The 22,757-nt window shown below is 35.6% G+C and overlaps 1 protein-coding gene across 1 annotated transcript in view; it reads left to right on the forward strand.

The window, feature by feature from the left end:
* Htr2c (5-hydroxytryptamine receptor 2C) overlaps positions 1 to 22,757 on the forward strand; it is a 211,956-nt gene that overhangs the window by 86,652 nt on the left and 102,547 nt on the right. Inside the window, exon 3 of the mRNA XM_036174942.1 lies at positions 21,530 to 21,634. Within this exon, the coding sequence (XP_036030835.1) occupies positions 21,600 to 21,634 (35 nt within the window). The 5' untranslated portion in view covers positions 21,530 to 21,599. The remainder of the gene's footprint in view (positions 1 to 21,529; positions 21,635 to 22,757) is intronic.

A 22,757-nucleotide genomic window follows, 5' to 3' on the forward strand; every position in this document is an offset into this window, starting at 1 on the left:
CTTTGATATTAACAATTTTTGTCATGTTTAAAAGGTTTCATGAGTTCACTTACCATCTTTTAACCCTTTTAGTAAAAAGACATCAGTATTTGAAATGCTGGGAAAATCAAAGCACTTGCTAGAAGGCACATGATCTGTAGTAAGATAAGACCATTTTGGAGATTTGGGTAAAAGTAAAACAATAACTTTTAAGCAATACCTAAAATTTATTTATACTTAAAATATTTATATTTTATTTATAATACTTAAAAATACTTGAATACTAACAAGGTATTGTCCTATAAGCACCCTTTTACATTGAAATGGCCTGTGCATTAAGAAACAGAAACATTTATCTATGTGCTTTGAATACTATTTTACATTTCTATTAGACTGTTAGACCTAATTTAAATAATTTATTTAATATATCTAAATTTGTCATTGTGATGCAATGTCACTATTCTTTACCAAAAATATTTATGTTAAATTATTTACATGCAGATGCAGCTGAAATGCTTTTGTACATGCTTCCAACTATTTGAGATATTACATGATAATTTAATCTTATCAGATTTATGAATATGAATAAAAGCATTTGCAATTCTAGATAAAAACAGCACAGCTCCTCAAACTCTTTCATTTTACATATATGGACTTTGGCTTTTTCAATTGGTATGAAAGATTAAAAATAAGTAAGAAACAGCACCTTTAGAAAAGGCTATTCATGAAAGAAATTGAGATAATTTTTCAAATAATACTCAAGAATTTCAGTTTAAACATAACACTAAAATTTGTGTCTCTTAACGAATACTCCCTTATCACCATATCACTTACCACCCCTCAACCTCTGTAACCACTGTTCTTTTTCTGTCCTCTGCTTTCATAAATGACTTTTTCAGAGTCAAGGTATAAATGAAGTAATATAGTTTTTTACTTTTATGCCTGGGCTTATTTTACATTACGCAATGTACACTGTGCTCAGCCACGCTGCTGAAAATTAAATGCACCATTAAATTCTGTATGAGCTCAGTACAGAAACAAACCTATTCCTTTATCATTTATCTAAAGTCTCATACCCTTGTATTAAGAGCTGCTTGTAGCTGTACATTACCCTCTAAGACAAGGAATAATTTATTCCAGTGGGGGGCCACCTATAAATTTATTTTCTCTCTGTTAAATTCTTTAATAAACATGATGCTTTCTGCTTTCTAGAACTACTAAAGATGTGTGTGTGTATGTGTGTGTGTGTGTGTGTGTGTGTGTGTGTGTGTGTGTTTCACAGTCACAAAAATGTTTCTTTCACACTCTGATGACTTACATGATCATTTCAATACCTTACTAGGAGCAAATTAATTTCTATATTGTGTAGGAATTGCTGCTGAATCTTGACCCTGGAGATTTTTTTAAAGGATAGGAAAACTTTCACCATCTTTCATTCTATTGTTTTGCTACTTTCATAGTTTACTATTGAAAAGCTTAATGTTAAGGAGTAAAGATACTGTTTTATTGTATTATCTCCTAGAAGCCTCTTCTTTCTAATGAGAGACTTAAGAGAGTGGATGTGGATTGGGATTTGAGGGGAGGTAGGGAGGAACTGGGAGAAGTAAGGGGAAGGGAAACAGTAATCAATGAATAATGTGTGAGAATTGTGGTCTTGCCACACCTTAAACTCACTAGGGATCCCAGTGCAGAAATTTAATTTACTGATCAGTCTTTTCAACATAATGAGTTAGATGTTAGATGTACTTGTTTGTGTTTTACCTTCCTTTCTTGTGCTAAAATAAAATCTGTATTTATTTATAGTACTTACTAAGGGAATGTTCTAAGCTTACTGGATAAAATGTAGGAAGGGAATCTTAGTTATATTACTTAAAATCATGAAATTTACCTGTGCTATTCTTCAGCCAAGAAAGCGAAGGCAATGTTAAGAGCAAACCTGAGGGAAAGTTCTTATGCAAATAACAGATTTTAATTTCATTCCATCCATCAAGTTCAAAGTCTCCTTTGTTTTGGACTCTACCAAGCACTTCAACACAACCAGATGGAAAGAATCTAATGAGCTTCATGGTTCACTGCTCACTTTCTTAAATTAATTATCTATGGCACTTGTTACAAAAATCCAAAAGTGAATAGAAAATGTTCATGGTTTTTCATTAATGGATTTCTATGAAGCTACACTATAAGGAACGACTTCAAAAACTTAATAAGCTTGCTAGCTCTTTGAGTTGTGTGCAGCATAGGCACAACTTAGTTCTGACTTTGGGAAGCCATGCTCTCTTTGTCATTCGTCACATTGAAGATTTTAACTACTTCAGTGTTTCAATAACAATTACAGCCTATTCCAAAATTTGCAGTTTATGACCTGGCAGCTAGGGGTTTAATTTCTCAGAAGCCTCCTTAAGTAGGTTATATTCATTATCCAAAGTCTTAGAGGAGTTCCCATTTGTGCATTATCAGATAACTTCCGCCTATTTGCTTTGGATCCAACAAAGCTTTACCTACTTCCATATGAAGTAAGCAGAGCATTCTAATATTTTCACTTTCTTTTGTGCTACCAATCTAGCAATGTACTGACTCAATCACTTTTTTTATTTAAATTTTTTTATTCATTTTACATACCAACCACAGATCTCCCTCTCATCTTTCCTCCTGCTTCCCTCTTCAACCTCCCACCTCCCTATTCCCCTATTCCCTCCTCTGACAGGGTAAGGCTTCCCATGGGGAGTCAGTAAAACCTGATACATTCTGCTGAGGCAAGACTAAGCCCCTCCCCCCTGCATCAAGGATGAGCAAGGCCTCCCACCATAGGTAATGGGCTCCAAATGCCAGCTCATGCACCAGGGATAGATCCTGATCTCACTGCCAGGGTCCCCTCAAATAGATCAAGCTACACAACTGTTTCAAATATGCACAGAGCCTAGTCCAGTCCAATGCAGTTTCCACAGCAGTCTAAAGTTCATGAGTTCCTATGAGCTTGATTCAGTTGTCTTTGTAGATTTCCCCATCATGATCTTGACCCCCTCCCATTACTCTTACAAGCCCTCTTCACTCTCTTCGACTGGACTCTCAGAGCTCAGCCTGGTTCTTGACTGTGGATCTCTGCATCTGCTTCCATCAGTTACTGGGTGAAGGCTCTATGATGACTGTTAGGGTACTCAGCAATCTGATTACCAGGGTAGGCCAGTTCAAGCACCCTCACCATTATTGCTAGTCTGACTCAATCACTTAATTTGTTAGTCTACAACAATCTGCATGAAGTGACTTCTACTTTCTTGGTGTAAGTTGTACACAATTTTGATCCATGCTTATTCAAATCCAATAACACTTGTTTTATTTATTTTTTTTAACCAAGAAGTATTATGGTCATGTGTGAATTACAATTCTTTACCAAACATCCTTTTCTTCTCAATGTATCTTTAGAAGACATTGAATCTCAGTCTCACATTTCCATCCAGAGGAGTACTTGGAAAAATCAATTAAATATATTAAAATGCAAACAATTACTTCATAAGGAGGACATAGCTTTAACCAACCAAAAGGACAGGCCTTCATCTGCTCTAGCTTGCTCCTTTTCTGTTCTTGTTAATAATTTTATATTTATCTGTCTTGTGGGTCTATGGTATTGTCATACCTGTGCAAGGTGAATATGTGGAGGTCAGAGGAAGATCTGTAGGAATTGACTTCCTCTTTACACCATGTGGATTCTGTGGCTGGAACTCAGGTCCTCAGGCTTGGTAACAAGTACCTAGACTGACTGAACAATCTCTCTGGTTCAAATTCTTCTGTTGTTCATCTCTGCACTTTACTGGTCATTTTGTTGAGTTCTACACTTCATGCATATGCCATCATCTTTACTCAGTCAGTAGAGCATGGGACTCTTAATCCCAGGGTCATGGCTTCAAGCCCCATGTTGAGCACCAGAAATTGGTGAAATTATTAAGGCCACTCCATGTAGTTAAAAGGGAGGTTTATTTTGTGGCGTAACTTACAAATGAAGGGATAGGTAGGTTGTAGGGTCTGGCAAAGGTATGGAGCAGTCCAGCGGTGTTCTCTGGAAAACTCTGCTCAGTCTACCTCTGGTGTCTAGGGTCTGGGCACCAAGAGAGCCCTCTCATTTGGTTTCTGGGTCTTCAGTGTCCTCTCTCAGCCCTGCCTTGTAGACGTGACCATTACTGTAGACTCAATGGGGGTTGGAACTTCCAGGCCAAGGCTGGAATGGCTACCCACTACATTATACCTCTTAATGAAATATATTGATAAACAGAAAATGTTTTCTCTTGCTGTGTGACAAATTACCAAAAGCATGGATGCTTATAACACTAGATCATTCTACATCAGATAACCAAGAATAACTTCTCCTGAGCTCCCTGCTTAAGGTCTCACAGCATTGATGGTGAATGGGCTGAACTCTAACCAGGCCCTGGATCAGTGGTTCTCAACCTTCCTAATGCTACAACCATTTAATGCAGTTCCTCATGTTCTGGTCACCCTCAAACATAAAATTAATTTTGTAGCTACTTCTTTACTTTAATTTTGCTTCTGTGCTATATTGTAAATATTTGATATGCAGGATATCTGGTATGTGACCCTAAACGGATTTCAACCCACATGTTGAGAACCGCTGACCTGGAGAAATATCTGCTGCCTTGTTAATTCAAAATGTTAGCAGCATTGAGATCCTTAGGACTCAATTTTGGATTAAGGATTATGGGACTGAGGTTTCTATTTATTGCAGTCTATTACCTATCATTCTTATCGACTCTCCACATTCCATCCCACAGGTCTTTTCTAGCTTTAACACCATCACCTGCATACACCAATTCAGGGGGGCTTATTCAGCCAGAGAGTTTATTGAGATTTCTTCCAGAAGTATGGGTAAGGGAGTATTTACAGAATCATGAGTGACTCAAAGGCAACTGTATCACCAAATAGCCCACCCCAGCTAGCAAATATTGTTAAGGCTTCATTGCTTGGTGACATGCTCTTCATTTACAGGCTAGAAGATGATCTGATTTTAAAGGGGTAATAGAATAGTATCACCTAAATAAGCTCTTTTGATGCATATGAGAACATACAGGAGACAGGTCATATCTTGGTGTTCCACCCACATTCAAAAGGGAAGAGACTAGAGAAAGGTGAAATCATTGGAGGCCATTCTTAAAGTTTTGCCTACCATACTAATGTACTATAATACAAAGTCTGATAGTACCTTTCAAAAGTTATTGATTGATACTGGTAGCAATGAAATATATTGTACTACTCATTGCATTCTATATACACACATACACACACTGAAAAGGGGTGTTTTGGGAAAGTGCATTAATTCTTTTTACAATAAGTGACACTATTTTAAATTGCATTACATTTTATTAGAGGAAAAGATGAATTTAAGACACAAAATTTATTGAAAAACAATATGGTTTTTTAAAGACGGTTGGGAAATATAGTTGCTTTGTATTTCCCTTTATGGAAACTCATTTGTAACTTCTGATGTACTAAAAACCTTCTCTATCAAAATTGAAATGATATACATATGGAATGATGGAATGTGCTGTCTGTTTTTTATTATAACGGTATGTCTAGGCTTCCTTTCTCCACTATTGTCGTTATTGTGTGTATATGTGTATTCTGAATCAGTATGGTCTTGTTCTTGTTGATGAGACTGAGTTTTGGGACAGCATTTCATTATGTAGCCCAGACTAGCACTCCATTTGCAATTCTACTTTGGGCTACAGAGCACTAAGATTACATGTATGGAAGTACAAGCGAATGCCAGAATTGCTTTTATTATGGAAAAAAAAGGCTCAGGAATTCAATTGGAAATCACTAACAGGTGCATTTTGGCAAGTACAAATGACCATTCATAGTAGTTATCATGGTAGCCACAAGATGGCAGCACTAAAGTGAATTTTGCCTGAAATGAAAGGCAGCCACAGATTGGAATATGAAGTGTATTAAGTACAAGCATTTTATCTCAAATGTTTTATATTTTCTTATGATCGCTCATAAATGAAACAAATAGTAATGTATAGTTTAAAATGTTCGAATTTCCTCAGTGACTTTTTTCTTCCAACTCTGACTTTTTACTGCCACTGTCATTTACACCATTAAGTGTCTTTGGATCTGCTACCCTTGGATATGAAACAGAACTTTCCCCTAACTACCTTGAGCCTGATGAAAACTTTCCAAGAGTAATTCCTTCAGGTCAATTAGTTTCTTAGAGAAACCATAATTGAAGTCAGGCATGTCCAGAAGCCTAGATTATCAGGAAATCAAGGCTGTCCTCAGCTGTTTAAGAGAGTTCGGGGACTGGACTATATGAGACTTTGTCTCAGAAACCAAAACAGCTAACAAACTTATAATTGACTAACCAATGAGAATTAAACTCTCTAATTGCACCCTGCCCACCCTTTCCTGAAAAGATGGAGCTGAGGCGATTATTTACTAGCACAATCAATTTTGCCTGTCATCATGGCTTCAGGACTCAGGACAGTGCCTGACATACAGCGGGCCCTAAGCTCAAACTTATCCACTAAGTTAATAATGAAAAATGAATATGATTTTTTGCAACTATTCCCATCAAGTACTTTTTGTTATTTACATGTGATCTTTCACCTCTGCAATTCTGGTTACAGTCAATTGAGACAGATGTAAGTCAACTCTGAAAGTCTACCTCCACAACAGTGTATACGAAAATGCTGATTTTTAAATGATCTTCCAATACCTTTAATTTTTATAGAAAATGAAAAACGATACAGTTGCCAGCAAATCTGTTGTTTCTTTCAACTGTATTTTCTATGATCTCTCTGATTTCATACAGCTTCCAGTTGTCTCATTAAATCTAAAATTGCTGCCCCAGATATTGGAACTCTCTTATGATTCAGTTATAAAATGCTTGGCATGACAAGTGATTTTGTACATATTTGAAAGGATACATGATATGAGCATAACAAACATACCTCTTCATTCACACAGCAGTTTATTATGGCAATAACTGTATTATAATTATTTTGTACCCATTCATATCTTTCTCTTTATAATGATAAAATAAAATATGGCATAGATTATTCAATGACATGGACTATCAATTGTGCCTAAGTGTAATTAGAGCTAACTTGCTGTATTGAATCATTGTGAATAGATGCAAAGACAGATAATCCTGCCTGCCTTTGTCAGCCAAAGTAAACCCAGTTTCTTTTTTTTTGGGGGGGGGAGGGCGTTTTTAAGACAGGGTTTCTCTGAGTAGCTTTCTGCCTTTCCTCAGTCTGTAGACCAGGCTGGCCGCGATCTCACAAAGATCCACCTGCCTGTCTCCTGAGTGCTGGGATTAAAGGCGCGTGCCACAACTGCCCGGCCCCAGTTTCTTTATGTTGTAAAATTTGATGGGCATAATGTACCTATGTACCTTGCCTATTTCATTTTTGTTATTTTCTGTGAGTAAAAACATTTTAAGGAAGTGGAAGCCCCGAGAGTGTCTTGTTGAATCAACATAACAACTTCAAGGACTTCAAATATATTGGACATGTTTATTTTGTTTACATACACCTGTCCTGATTTATGAACTTAAATCTCAAAGTAACACAAGTGTTTGAATCTTTTATGCTCACTTCAAGGTTTAAGTTCCCCACACTAAATTTACAAAAATAACTCACCTGAATACACTTTGATCTTCATCCTGTTTATAACCAACTGACTTAAAATACCATTGAATTTAAATCCATCAATTTTTCAAAGTAGTCAAGGGAAAGGCAGTAGCTAACTAATCATAATTGTCATGCAGTGTTATAAAATAATGTATTTTGTGATGGTAACTTAAATTTTAGTTCATTAGCTTTAAAAAAATGTTTAAGCTTGTAAAGTTAGTCTCTGATGGTGTTTTTAGTTTATTACAAACAGCCAAATGGAAGAGTTATGTTACTGTTAAATAGAGAGAGCAAATTTAAGCTGTCAGTGACTACCAGCCAGCCATCTGGACTTCAATTCAGGAAGAAACCTCCAAGAACTGTATATTTGGATAAATTTAATTCCGTGAAACCCAAGACCTATTTTCAAGTGTCTATGATGATCTCTGAGGGACAAAGAATCTCCTTGTAGGTGTGTGGTCTTTTTGACAAAATAATTTTTAAATGGGATTAAGAGGAGTTCAAACACCAAAAGGAACTGGGGAGTGCCAGGCAAGCAGGAGATCTTGGCAGCTGGGAGGCAGGAAATGGGGGAAGAGTAGAGGGGAGTTAAGGGAGGGGTGACAATGCAACAGCTGCTCTTTGGGAGACACTGTACACATAGGCAGAAAAGAAATGAGGAAGATGGTTAATGGCCCTCTCAGTGTGCTGTGTGCCTTTGGTGTGAAAGTAGCACTCTATCCTTTTTAGTTAAACAAAGAGGAATTATTTAACCTTAACATTACCAGGTTTTATTGCATTGTAGCTAAGAGTTACTCTGAGTAGCATAAGAATTCAGGGCATGTCCCCTAGCAGTGAGATCAGGATCCAACCTTGGTACATGAGTGAGCTTTTTGGATCCCACTACCTATGGTGGGACACCTTGTACAGCCTTGGTTCATGGGAGAGGGGCTTGGACCTGCCTTAACTGAATGTACCAGGCTCTGCTGACTCCCCATGGGAGGCCTTGTCTTGGAGGATCTGGGAATAGGGGGGCAAGTTGGAGGGAAGGCTGGGGGGTCAGGAAGAGGAAGGAGAGGGGGATCTGTGTTTGGTATGTAAAATGAATAGAAAATTCCTTAATAATAAAAAAAGAAGAAAAATTCAGAGCATGTCTAAACTAGAAAAGAATAATAACCAACTATCTATTGCTGGCAGTTTGCCTTCCATTTTGCTACCTTTGGATCAGAAAGGAATAACTTACAACATATGTTGCTTTCGCTGTACCTCTTGGTTTTGTGAATGTGGGGCCAGTTTAAGGACCCTTGTCATTTGGTTTTGGTTATTTTTTTTTTTTTTTTACTTTCAGTTTGTTTGAAGAAGCCTGTGGGGCTTTATCACTTACTCAAAGGCCAGCACCTGACAATAGGTCATTAGCAGACAATGGGGTTGAAGTCTGTCTCTTGGTCAGGCCTTTTGTTTCTAAGGAAATGTACTGATATCCCTATGTCTAAGATGATGCTGATCTCTATTGGTGAAATTATTAAGGCCATTCCACGTAGTTACAAGGGAGGTTTATTTTGTGGGGTAACTTACAAATGAAGGGATAGGTTGCAGGGTCTGGGAAAGGTATGGAGCAGTCTGGCAGTGTTCTCTGGAGAACTCTGCTCAGTCTACTTCCTGTATCCAGCGTCCCAGAACCAAGAGAGAGCCCTCTTCCCGATCCTCGGTCTTCCGCTTCCTCCTCCACCCTGCCTTGTGGGCATGACGGGGCGTGACCATTACCAAAGCCTCAATGGGAGTTGGAACTTCCAGGCCAATGCTGGGATGGCTACCCACTACAGATCTCACTCCCTTTCTTCCTACCCAGAACTGTGTACTCTTGAAAATGTTGAAGAGAGGGAAAATTCCTATGGGAATTTGTACTTAAAGGATAAGGAGGGCCATTTAGATTAGAAACACACTTTAACTGCATTATGTCCAAACAATACTGAAAACAGCACTACAGATCATAGTCGGAAAGTATGTGCAAATTACTGATTACTTGCTTACTGTTATCCTTACTGGATTACTGAAAGCTGTGGATTTCTGCTGAGTGTGGTTGTAAAGTGGACATTAAGAAGATGGAGATGACCAGAGAGAGGTTTTATCTGTGCTGTGCTAGATACCGAAAACTAGTTTGTTTCTAATATAAGAAATGTTTTCTCAGGGTTAGTAAGAGCACTTGGTATACAAGTATGAGGACCTGAGTTCAGATCCTAGCACCCAGGTGAAAGAAACAAATGGCCTCCCATGTCTATAACTCCACTGTTCGTGCACCAGCACCTAAATGTGTGCATATAGCACACATACACCAAGTAGAAACACCACATCACACATATACATATTGCAGTACAAACCACACAAATAAAAAATAACTTCTTCTTGTATGATCCATTTATTCTCATGATGCAGCTAGTTCATGACTAAAAGTCCCCCTTTTCACATGTTGGAGTGCATAGGAATACATCTCACTTGAATAAAAAGGAAACGCTGCTTCAATTGTAGTCCAGTACAAATGTAAGCAACTCAGAGTACATGATGTTTTCTTTTATATGATAATACTATTTTTCCTTTGAATTTTTAAAAATAAGATTTTTCATTGATTCAAAATATGTTCAATGTCTGACCTTAAGACATTAATAGCTTTATTTACTTTTTCTTATATTTTTATTATTTAAAACAATTTTAAATTTAAATGTATTCTCATCATATTCTTCCCATACCCCAAGTCTTTCCAGGTCTTCTCCCCCTCCCAAAACAACCCAACTTTAAGTGCTTTCTCAAGAACAGAAAAAAAGAAAAATCCAGTACAAAAACAAAACCCCCCAAATCATTAAAACAAAACAAAATCGCACCCAAACAGAGAAAAAAACCTGTAACCAAATAAAATCACACACAAAATCTGTGGAGTCCATTATATGTTGGTCGACTATTCCTAAATATGAGGTCTATCCCAGAGTGGTGGATATACCCAGTGACACACCATTGGAGAAAAAAAAAAAAAAACCCTCTCCCAGTGGTATTAGTGACAGTTCAGATGTTAACCTTTACCCTAGTATCTATGTATTCATTCATTCATTCATTCATTCATTCATTTTATAAAATATAATAAAACAAAAACTATCACATCAACGTTGGACAGGACAAACCAACAGAAGAAAGAGTCCAAAGGAAAGCACAAGAAGCCACTCGTTCTCACACACAGGAGTCCCATAAAAATGTTGAGCTGCAAGCCATCTCTGTCTCTCTCTCTGTCTCTCTCTGTCTCTCTCTGTCTCTCTCTGTCTCTCTCTCTCTCTCTCTCTCTCTCTCTCTCTCTCTCTCTCACACACACACACACACACACACACACACACACACACACACACACACATGCTAAGGAACTGGTGCAGACCCATGCAGGCCCTATGCATGCTTCCTCAGTCTCTGTGAACTTATATGGTGTCCTCCACCCGCTCTGGCTCTTACACTCTTCCAAGGGGAAAGATCTTATCTTCATTTAGTGCTGTAAAGCCCAAGGCCTAAAACACCACCACACATACGATGCGTTTTAAACAATGGTAATAAGTTCACACATTTTTCTGCTACACTCTTCTAAATGTGTTAACTTTTATTCTGTTAAATTGAAAACAATTTTGAAAATCTATAGAACATACTACATGATAAATTCTCTTCATTGCATTATTTTAAATCATCTCACATCACTTCATCACACATTCCTATCATGGTAGCATGTACTCAGTAATCATAACTACTGAGTTTTGCTTAAAAATACAGTATTTGCATTTACAAAACAGTCATCTAGCTTAAACCTAAAAGTGGTTATTTGTTTTTTCCCTTTTTAAAAATTTATTATATTTGTGTTTTAATTTTACACATCAGCCATGGGTTCCCCTATCCTTCCCCTCCCGCCCCTGTGTTATTTGTAATAAAAGGAATTATGGCCCATTGTCACATTAAAAACATAATAGTATGAATAACAACACTGACTGTACATTGCTACATATAGAAAAATTTGTATGTTGATACATGCATGGATTTAATACTTTTTAAAATTCTTTATATTTCAAAATTAAAATATAATTACATCATTTCCCCTTCTCTTTCCTTCTCCCTAGCCTTCCTATATACCCATTCTTGCTTTCCTTTAAATCCATAATCTCTTTTCTCATTAACTGCTTCTACATGCATGCATAATGGAACCAGTTACCCCTCAAGATATTTATGAACAGTGCTAACTTAGAGCTATGACTTTTGCTAAATGAGTCTCTATTATTTACACTTCCCTGGAGAGCTTAGATGATAGAGCTTAAGCAATCAGATACTGTTGTTAAGTGGAAAAGGTGGTACTGATGAAAAGAATAATTCGTTGTAATGGGAAATGTCAATCCTCGAAAAATAACTTTTCTCAGAGTGGACTATCATGACATCTATTCCATAAAAAGTCATCCAAGAAGAATGCAGCCCATAGCATTATATATCATTGACAAAGATAAATATTTTTACTAATAAAAATACATCATTCACATTTTAGAACATTAAAATAGTATTTTTGTTTTGTTTCCTTCTGTTTGTAACAACAGAACTTCTAGATTAGGGATAAAATAATGAAGGTTTTTATTTTTAGGGAGCAATGTTTTTCATGCTACAACATGAGAGTATATCTCATTGGAACATAAACTTCCTTTTGAAAAACTTTCTGGCACACATATAATAGTATGGATAACAGTCACTATTTTTCTATGACCCCATCTCTCAGACTGTAAGTAGGAGGATATTCTGTAACACTTGATTAGTCTATCTCTTTCTTTTCCCCATTTTTTGTTAAATAATTTCAGTCCACTTCATCATACAATTCTAGAATTGTGAGTATATTATTTATATTATTATAAAACTGCAATTATCATATGTAACAATCATTTTATTTTCCAAAATTAAAATATTTTCATCATTTACTCCTTTTCTTTCCTCCCTCCAACCCATCACATGTTCCTCCTCCCCTTTATTCCCTCTCAAATCTTTTTCTTTAACTTGTATGCATAAATATACAAACACGACTGGCTCATTTTGGATACTGTTGCTTGTATGTATGTATTTTCAGGCCTGACCGCTTGGTATTGAACAACCAGTTAACCAGCTCATTTCTGGGAAAGATGATTTCGCTGGATCTCAGCATTCCTTAGTAGCCTTTAATTCTTTGTCTAGGGCTGAGGCCCCACAAGACTTTCCCCTTTCATGTTAGTGTGCTTGTTACATACCTAGCAATCTTAAGAGTAGATTCTAGTTGGGGGCTCCTCAGCTTTTGGTTCATAGTTCATGTGGCCCTCTGGATAAGTGAGACAATTGATTAGCTTGAACTGTTTGGGAGGCACCCAGGCAGTGGGACCTGAACCTGTCCTTAGTGCATGAGCTGGCTGTTTGGAACCTGGGGCTTATGCCGGGACACTTTGCTCAGCCTGGGAGGAGGGGACTGGACCTGCCTGGACTGAATCTACTAGGTTGAGCTGAATTCCCAGGGGAGTCTTTGCCCTGGAGGAGATGGGAATGGCGGGTGGGCTGGGGAGAAAGGCGGGGGCAGGAGTGGGAGGACAGGGGAATCCATGGCTGATATGTAAAATTAAATTAAATTATTAAAGAAGAGTAGATTCTAGATGTGATCTAATAGCCTCACGGAGTTGTATTCAAATTCTCTTCTTTTGCTTTTTAAAATTATCTTTAGACAAAATCACAGAGCATGTTAACAGCAAAATTATCTCCAGTTAGTCCGTATTAGACTATAAGTCTGTGTAATAGCAAACTGAGTCTCTACTACACAATTAAATTGTGACTGACTTTATATAGAATAATCTTTCAAGGAGAAATGAAGGCAGATTTTGCTGTTACGAAGCTTCTGTTGTTCCATAAAAGGGAACAATTCCCCAGATTTTCAGTTATCAGTCGTCCACAGAGGTTTTAATATCAGGCAAGTCAGTTCTTCCATTTGAAAAGGATGATTAAACATGTGCAATCACTCAATAGCATTGGAACATCGTGGCATGGTTTCACCTTATGAAATTATGGGGTTTTGGAGAGTGGTGATTTTAAAACTGTGCATTGAAAGTATATTTGTTTCTTTCACCACCTCCAACACATACATGGGCACACAGATAATTACTCACACATTAAATTCTTAAAGAAAACGACTGGAAAATTTGTATTATTCTGAACTTCTTGACATACTGTATTTGTCAACTGAGTTGTACAGGGGAGGAAAATTTATAGAATTCTCTATGAAACTAGTTAGAAAATTTTTAATGTGAACATGTGCAAATTATATTTTATTTAAAATTTTAACTTCAAACACACAAAGAGGAGTTATAAAATAGACATATCTGTCTCTCTTAATGCTGACAACATCTGTTGCAAGGATTATGGAACTGGTGCAAGAAATGAAATAAATAAATAAATAAAGCACTAAACAGATTTTAGTACAATGGTTCTCAACCTTCCTAATGTTGTGACACTTTAGTAAAGTTCCTCAGGTTGTGGTGATCTCCTACCCTAAAATTATTTTTGATGGTATTTCATGACTGTAATTTTGCTACTGTCATGAATTGTATTGTAAATGTCTGTGTTTTACAATGGTTTTAGGCTGTGAAAGGGTTGTTTGGCCCCCAAAGGGTCAACACAGAAGTTGAGAACCACTGTTCTAGCTGAACTTTAAGATAATAAAATGGAAAACCGATTTTAGAGTGTCTCAAAACTGGGCAATATTGCTTAAAATTCACTTTCCTGTAATTATTTTAGACATGGTATCTTTAATGTCAAAAAATCACAAATAGATAATTTGTCTTAACATTTTTCATGACTGGATGTGATCTCCTAACTCCTCCAGCTACAAAAGTTGAATAACTGAATGCTAAAGACTGTGTGCACATTGTTTTGTGGACTGTTTGCGCTGCATAATGAAAATACTCCCAAATCACTCTCACACTCCTTTAAATCAGGAGGTACATTGAGGTGTGTGTCGTATTTTGCATTCAGTTGGCAATGATTTGAAGAATCTACCTGTAATCTTCTATTTTAAACACTGAGACACAAAGAAGATTGATTATTTATTCTAAGCTACACATCAACTGATTAATAAAGTCATGTCTTCAACCATAACCTTTTGTGCCCAGGCTAATGACCTATGTGTTACAAAATAGGATTTTTTAATGTGATATATTTAAAATGTAAATTATGCAATTCAATTTGTCCGCTGAATTTTCTGTATTTGTCACACGTTTTGATTGTTTCTGATGAGCCTGTTTTGTATGGATATTGCTGCTAGCTGATGTCTTTAATACATTTTCTAGCAATCCATTATACACCAGTGCCACAGACTGCTTTTTCTTGACATGGAATTGCAAAACCAGAAAGTCTAATCAATCCTTTAACTCCAAAGTAGAGTTTTTGTTCATGTCTGTCCTTATCCAGGAGTGCCTAGAGCTGCAAAATGAAGAACTGTTGGAAAGATGAGGAGCTAAGAGTTCATTCGGTTGTCCAGATGTATCCAAGTACCCCGTTATTTGGCAATAAATACATCTGGGCAACTGATTGAATTTTTCGCTTTTCTTGACTCACCTGGATCCTCTACAACATGCAAGGCCTGCTACACAGCCCAGACTGTATGATTTCTTAATCAAATGAGACAAGGAGCAAGAAGTCCCTGTGAATGAAGGGAGTTCATTGTAAACCTAAGGGGCAAATGCATTTTTGTATGTGGCTTTATTCAATTTATTGTATGTACCTTCACAAAGTTAAAGGGAATTTTGTTTCCAGTTTGTAAAACTAACAATGAACAGAAAAATATCCTCAGCAGTGTAAAATATTTGTATATTTGTGATTAATACAAGCTAGGATAGCTTCAAATCTATGGATAAATCTGACTGAGATATTTCCTCTAGTTACTCCTTATCTTATTACGCAGTTCCATTTCATTCTAGCCTGTTGGTTATGCTACAATGTAAGTTCTGTGAGAGCAGGGCCATTTCTACCTTGCTTTTCAACAAGTGGACAGCATCTGCCAAAGCGCCTAGCACATAATGGGCTATCAATAAGTGTTTGAACACACAGAAATTTGGCTAGACAGTTTTCAGCCTTGCAAGTCAGTTGGAATTGGTCTCCAACACATACATTAACATATGGTTTCTCCTTTATTTCTGCTCTTTCAGAGCCTATAGTTTATTTTGCTGTAAGGATACTTAGGTCGAGATCATTTAGACAGAATTCTATGGAGAAACAACTTCAGATTGCTGAGCATGCTGCCCACTGTGACAGATTTCCTCAATGTTTGTTACTACAACTGTGGAATGATTTGCAATAGCAACTTGAGTTCAGTTTTATGGAGTCTTGTTAAATTTTATCACAATAACTGCTTTCATGAACATGAAGTTCGTACATGAGGCCTCGGCCATCCCAACACCACAAAACAAAAACCAAACCTCATATAACAAACAGAAGAATTTAGAAAACACAAATAAGGAAGAAATGTTTCATTTGCAGAGCAAGTACAAAAGAGAAAGTTCTATTTGCCTCCATATTCATTAGTATTTTCTGGACAGGAGAGTGGGGGAGTGAAGGTATCAGCCAGAAACGCTTTCAAATTGAATAATCATATTAGTATTGTGATATCTAATAAAATGTCCAGAAAAGACTCAAGTACCATTCCCCGAATGCTGCCCCCTCAGTTTTCAAATGGAAAATTGTAAAATCTCCTAACATATTTAACTACATAGTCAGAAGTGTGACATTTCCCTCTTGCCTCACTACTGGAAACTGTCCAGTATTAGGTCTGTGAGACTAAATTCTGGCTAAAGCCTAGCAGAAATGCAAAAAGCTAACTGTCTTAAGCACAGGGTATAGATCCTTTACCTAACTTATTAAGGGAGTTTTCCTTTCCACTAATGTCTGTTACCCCGAGGCTCTTTTGCCTGGTATAAAATAAAATTTTCTGAAAGAGCAGATTGCTGAACAGGGGAGAATTTGAAAATTGCCTCTGTTGAAGTTTGTTCTAAAGAGTATCAACAGTCAAGCTTGTCAAAGTGACTTAAATATAGACCTTTCTGAAGACAAGAAACCAGATCATCTGATAACTTATCATTTTTCAGCTTCAGAAGTTCTGTGAATTCAAGCTTGTAGAAGTAATTAGGACCTTAGAATTGAAAATAGAGTGATTGGTTGTATTTAATTTCAGAGAATGCATTTCTTATAATATTAGAAGAATCTATATTTACCGTGAAGTCTCTGGAAAAATTTCCATCAAATCATAAAGAATTACATGATGTGATTATTCATGGCAAACATAGATTTTTAGAATGAAAAGTGTGTGCTTTATTACAAAATCTCTATAGAACGTTTAAAATTGAAAGGAACATTCATACAGTATGCCTTAGGCCTAAGGATAATTTTGGATTACATGAGTAGTCCCCAAACTGTTATAAATCTGCACATGATTATTTTCTTCACAGCAGCAATCTGAACATTTGTGACTAATTCATTTTTGATATAGCCATCTGCTGAACGTTGACTGCATATAATAATCAGAGGGAAGATTTCGTTGACATTTTACTGAAGTCTTGTCAGTTTTATATGTATATATAGTAAATTATGATAATTTTCACCACTGTTACCTTCTTCTATCCCCTCTCACTCCTGCCCTCATCTTCTTTTCAACTAGTCCCTCTTCTTTTGGGTTTTATTCTGGGGACAGGCCTTGGGTAGGTAGCAACAGCTGCATTGTCTCACTGATTATATTGGGACTTGCCTAATGGATAAGGCACTGGTCTCCTCATTACATTGGCTGTGTCATATTCAGAAGGATATTTCACAGTGCTCCTACCTTGCCTCTACTTTCTGATCTTTATGCTCCTTTCCATGATGTTCCAGAGGGAAAACTTTTTAAATTATGACATACAATTTTTGAGCATTGTAAACTGACAAAATCAAACCTTCAAATGCAATGTTACATATTCAGTTCTTAAATAATTTATCATACACAGTCAGACAGGGGTGGGTAAAACAGCTTAGTCAGTAAAGGCACCTACAACCAATCACAATGACCTGAGCTCAATTCTAAAGACCCACATGATGGAAGGACAGAAGTGACTTCTGCTAGTTTTCCCCTGACTTTCATAACTCTTCAATGGCATGCATGTGAGTGTGCAAATGCACACACACACACACACACACACACACACACACACACACACACTAAGACAAAATAAACTAAATGGAATTTTTAAAAGTCACACAAGAATCATCTGTTAACTGTGTATTATACAGCCTAATAAGAATTCCATGTCAGATTTATTCTCTTCTGTATGGGTAAAAAATAATGTACTATATCACCATGGTTACCTGACAGATTTTTCCACAAATCTAAAGGTAAAAACCAATCTGAAAGGGTTAGTTTCAGAGGATGTAGGAAAAAAACACAACCAAGTTTTACAACGAAGCTCTAAAGTTCTTTCTTCTTCAGACATAATGTGTATAAAATCACAAGTCCATTCTTTACCATTAGTTAAGATTTTATTCTTTTTAATTTTCCATCTTCAACTTTTCCAAGTCTCACCTACCCCTGTCCTTAATCAACTATTTTACATACTATACTTGGATAATTAACTGAAATGGAAAGATACACACACACACACACACACACACACAATCCCTCATGAAGGTGCCAGCCATTATTCCTAAAAATGTTTTAACCTTATTTTTTCATTATTCTATAAGGTAATTACTGGTTATGACTTTAAGTATTTTGGTGAATGGTATAGATTTTGACAGTTTGAAATTTGTTTCAGAATATTTAATGGCAATTTTATTTTGGTTCAATTATTTTCAAGTGTTCATGATTTTTGTGACCTATGCTAATGACAGACATAACCTATTAACATATAAGCAAATGTTTAATAAACAACATTTAAATATAATGTTCAGTGTTTCAGTGTTTAGATTTATGTTCAAGATTCTCATAATTATTATCCACTATAAAATAATACTATTAAAAACTTATGGAAATTAATATTTGTCCCTGATTTTGACGTAGCAAAATCTGTTAATGATAGTTAAAGATCCTTCAATGACTTAGAGACAGCATGGAAATGTTTGTGTTTCATGCTGCATGAAGCAATAAGAAATTGTATGAGGAGGTAATGGTAGTGAATTCACTCACTGTAAGTTAGCCTCCTCTTATTATTCCAGACTTGAGAGAACAAATTAGTTTCAGGTTATTTTCTCTCCTGTCCTCTCACAGATTCTACCTAGAAGGTAGCCAATTCGTTAATTATCTTAAATGGAGTTTATGAAACTTCACAAAACACAAATCTTCCAAAGGTTAAATGTTGGAACTCCCAAGTGTTCTATTTGTGCTTATGTAACTACTAAGGTTCCATTTTAAAAGATAAGTAGAATATAAGAGATGGAGATCAGAAAGTATAAATGTATATATATTTTCTCTTGTTAGTTATTTGAGGTTTGAGCAATTTTAAATCCTCTTTCTTTGTAATTCTATAAACAGTTACTATTTCAAACATATGTAACATTTATTTCAATATATTATTGTGTTCTATAATGAAGCAGGATTTAGGTTATACAAAGCATGTAAGTTATTCCTACTGTATTATGTTCCTAAACCTCTACAAACACATCAAGAGAGTTTTCTATTTGTTTAGTCAACTTTATGAATGTAAATTTTTAGTGATTGTTTCAGTTCTGTGATAGGGGAAGAACTAAAATGAAATAAAGAAAACATGTTTTAGCTGCATGGGAAGACATGACTTGGATTTCAAGTAATTTTAATTAATAAATTGGGGAATTTATGTATATAATAGATATTTATGATTATCATTTATTTAGTGAAACAGAAAGGTCTGAAAATAAACACCTGCTGTTTAATATTTTATCTATATGCCCAAGGTAAATAATATATAGTTGGCTAATTTTTAAGAAAACATAGTATTTTCTGAAACAATAATTGAATTCAACCAGGGCTAAGAATGAGTATAAAAAATGTTTCACAAGGTCATGAGCATACAGAGCTACAGCAAGTATAACGTTACTGAAACAGAATGCATTTTACACTATTTTTTACTCTTAATTATACTAACTTTTCAATACCTGAAAATAAACACTATGAAGGATTTTAGAACTTTTACCATTAGTGAAAAGAAAAGCTTTTGATATTTTCAAGAGATAAAATTGAAAGGCCAAAGGAAATTGATATTTACTGGTATTCTTTAATATCTTTTTCATTACCTATTTCCAGACCTCAAAGAGAAGGGGGACTTATGTATTGTCCAGTGAGATCTCATCAGATAAAAATAGCCTGAATTTCTTCTGAGATCCCTATCTCACAAAATATTTTGAGTCTTTAGTCACTAGGAAGTCTTATTTCACATATTCACTAGAGTAAGGAAATGGTTTTGTTAGAACTGAAAGGTAGATGCTGAAAAATAAATGCAGAACATATTAAATTGATAATTTGTATGATTAGGAAAAAAGTTATATTAAATGAGATGAGAAACAGGGAAATATACTTTATTCCAGTGAAATTTTGATTCCAAGTTTTTGAAAACCAAAGAGTATCAAGAGTGATTTTCATTTTCATATTCCTTAAAAATATGTATAAACTACATAAAATGGAACTTACAGTGTTATACTGTGTTCTCAAAGTACTTATTGCCCCTCTCTCTTACTTCCATTTAAACACTCCAAACACACACTCACACAAACACACTCACACATGTCTTCTCATTGCCAAATTGTTACTTGCAACTTGAAAAACTTAACAGTCGTGACTCTTGAAATCTCTTTATAAATTTACAAAGAATATAGTTATTAGTTGTTTGTTTGGTGTGGCAAGTGTAGTCAAACCCAAACTCAAAAAACGCAGAAAAGACAGACTAGAGAACGGATTGCTTTGACCTCTCTGTTCTTAGTTATGAATCTCTCTGAAGAAAAATACTAAAGATTACCATGATAATCCCTAGGACTTGCACTATCTCCTCAGTGTCGATGTAAAGATGGATAGTGGCAGGCTCCACTCAGAAAAGATGCATTTTTATACAATTTAATTTTTAACCAACATTGAAACATACTGAATATAGTAATAACTGATGAGTAGTTCAATACATAATTATTTTGTAATATCACAAACAATCCTTTGAAAGATAACTTATAGAAACTAAAAGCATCCACTTTGAAATTCTTTTATAAATTTCTTGAAGATAGAGTGTCACCTCTCAATCCACAAAAGAAGCTAAGAGTGTTGTTTCAATCATCTAATACAACTGACCTTCAGTTTTTTACATAGAGTGACTGCTGTACTTAATATGGTAAACTTGACTGATATGTTTATTTGAGTATAAACCAGTTATTGCTGCCCTCTGGTGAATATTATTGGTTAATGCAAAAGTATAAATAGAACTGCCTATATAAATGCAGATTGCTTCATTTGAGAAAAAAAAAAGAAAACTGAAAATGTAAAAAATAAGTTCATGGTATATAAATTCTTCAAATTTGTTAATTTAGAAATGCAAATGTATTTTAAATTGTATGTGTTTTCCCAATGATTTGCAAATCTCAAGGATCTGTTCATATCTCCTTCCTCAAAACGCTGACCTGAAGCTCGGTATATCCTAACAGACGAATCTGTAGGAAAGCCACACATTACTAGACCCTAGATGAGTCTGTGAATAAATGAAAAGTTTGTTCTTACCTGCTTTTAATTGCTTCCGTGCAATATGGTTACCTCTTCAGTAAATGGAGTACAGACTTTCTTATCACTAAATAAGTTCATTTGAGTTTATTTAATTGTTTGATATGCAAGTGATGTGCAATTTTAACTAATGTTCTTTTTCTTTTTCTTTTTTTTCTCTCCTCAGGGAATGAAACCAGTCTGTTAATTTCCAAATTCTCACTTTGAACCTCTGGTTGCTTAAAACTGAAGCAATCATGGTGAACCTGAGCAATGCGGTGCACTCCTTCCTGTAAGGATTCTATTGTTTATTTTAATCAAACAGCAAAGTTACTTTATGATTGTTTGCTTAGTGATATAAAAATGCTTGCATATGATCAGGGAACTCTATGGCTTGTATAAAAAAAGATTAATATTTTCTATTTAAAGATAATAAATGGAAAAAAAGGGATAATAAGGCATCTAATTAAATTTTAAAGCTCATGATATGGGGATGATAGCCTCAGTTCAAATAACTCTTTTTGTGTGTGTGTGTGGTTGCTTTTATCATGAGTGAAGCTTAGAGAGTTTCTTTCCTGTATGAACTGAACAATTAAGACAACCAAATGGCTATTTATTACAACACAGCCACAGCATACCTATAATACTGACACCAAGGTGACTGAGACAGGATGGTTACAAGATTAGGGTCAGCTTAGGATAGATAGATGCTGAATTAGAGAAAAAGAGAGAAGGAGAGGAGGGGTGTTATTATTAGCATCTGATTTGTAAAGAATAATGGAGGTTACTAGAGATCAGAAGGCAGAGATTGAGGACAGAGCTGGACAGAGCAGAACACTGTGAACCTGGAATAAGCCAGTAGTTGAATTCAATAGAATGCAATGTAAAGGAGTAGGCAAAGAATTAGATACAAGAACGACGACACTGGAAATCTCAACTAACACAATCCTATTATTTGAGGAGTAGAATGTGTAAACTTTCTGAGCAGTGTAGCTGAGAAATCCTGAATCCCTTTGCTCCTTTGCAATAACTGAAAATAATAGATAGGTAGACAGATAAATAGATAGGGAGACAGACAGACAAATAGATAGGTCTCATCCAAAAAACAGTCATTCACAAACCATATTTTCAAACAGGAAATTTTGAACGTGACTGTTTATCATTTTTATCTGGCAGGATGAGTGTGTTGGTTTTGTTGAACATACTTTAGGAGCTCACATCTTGAGAGAACATTTGTGTTTGTAACTTAAATAAATTTCATCACTATGAGGTAAATTTATTTGAAATTTACAAAAGTGAAACATCCATATTTCCCTTGTCTTATAATGCCACCTAGCTTGAAATTTCTACTAGCAGACTCTGTCCAAAGAGCAATATAAAAATATGTATTTAAAATTTAGTTCCTAACTCTGCAC

This window comes from Onychomys torridus, chromosome X, assembly GCF_903995425.1.
Source record: "Onychomys torridus chromosome X, mOncTor1.1, whole genome shotgun sequence".
Lineage (NCBI taxonomy): Eukaryota > Metazoa > Chordata > Mammalia > Rodentia > Cricetidae > Onychomys > Onychomys torridus.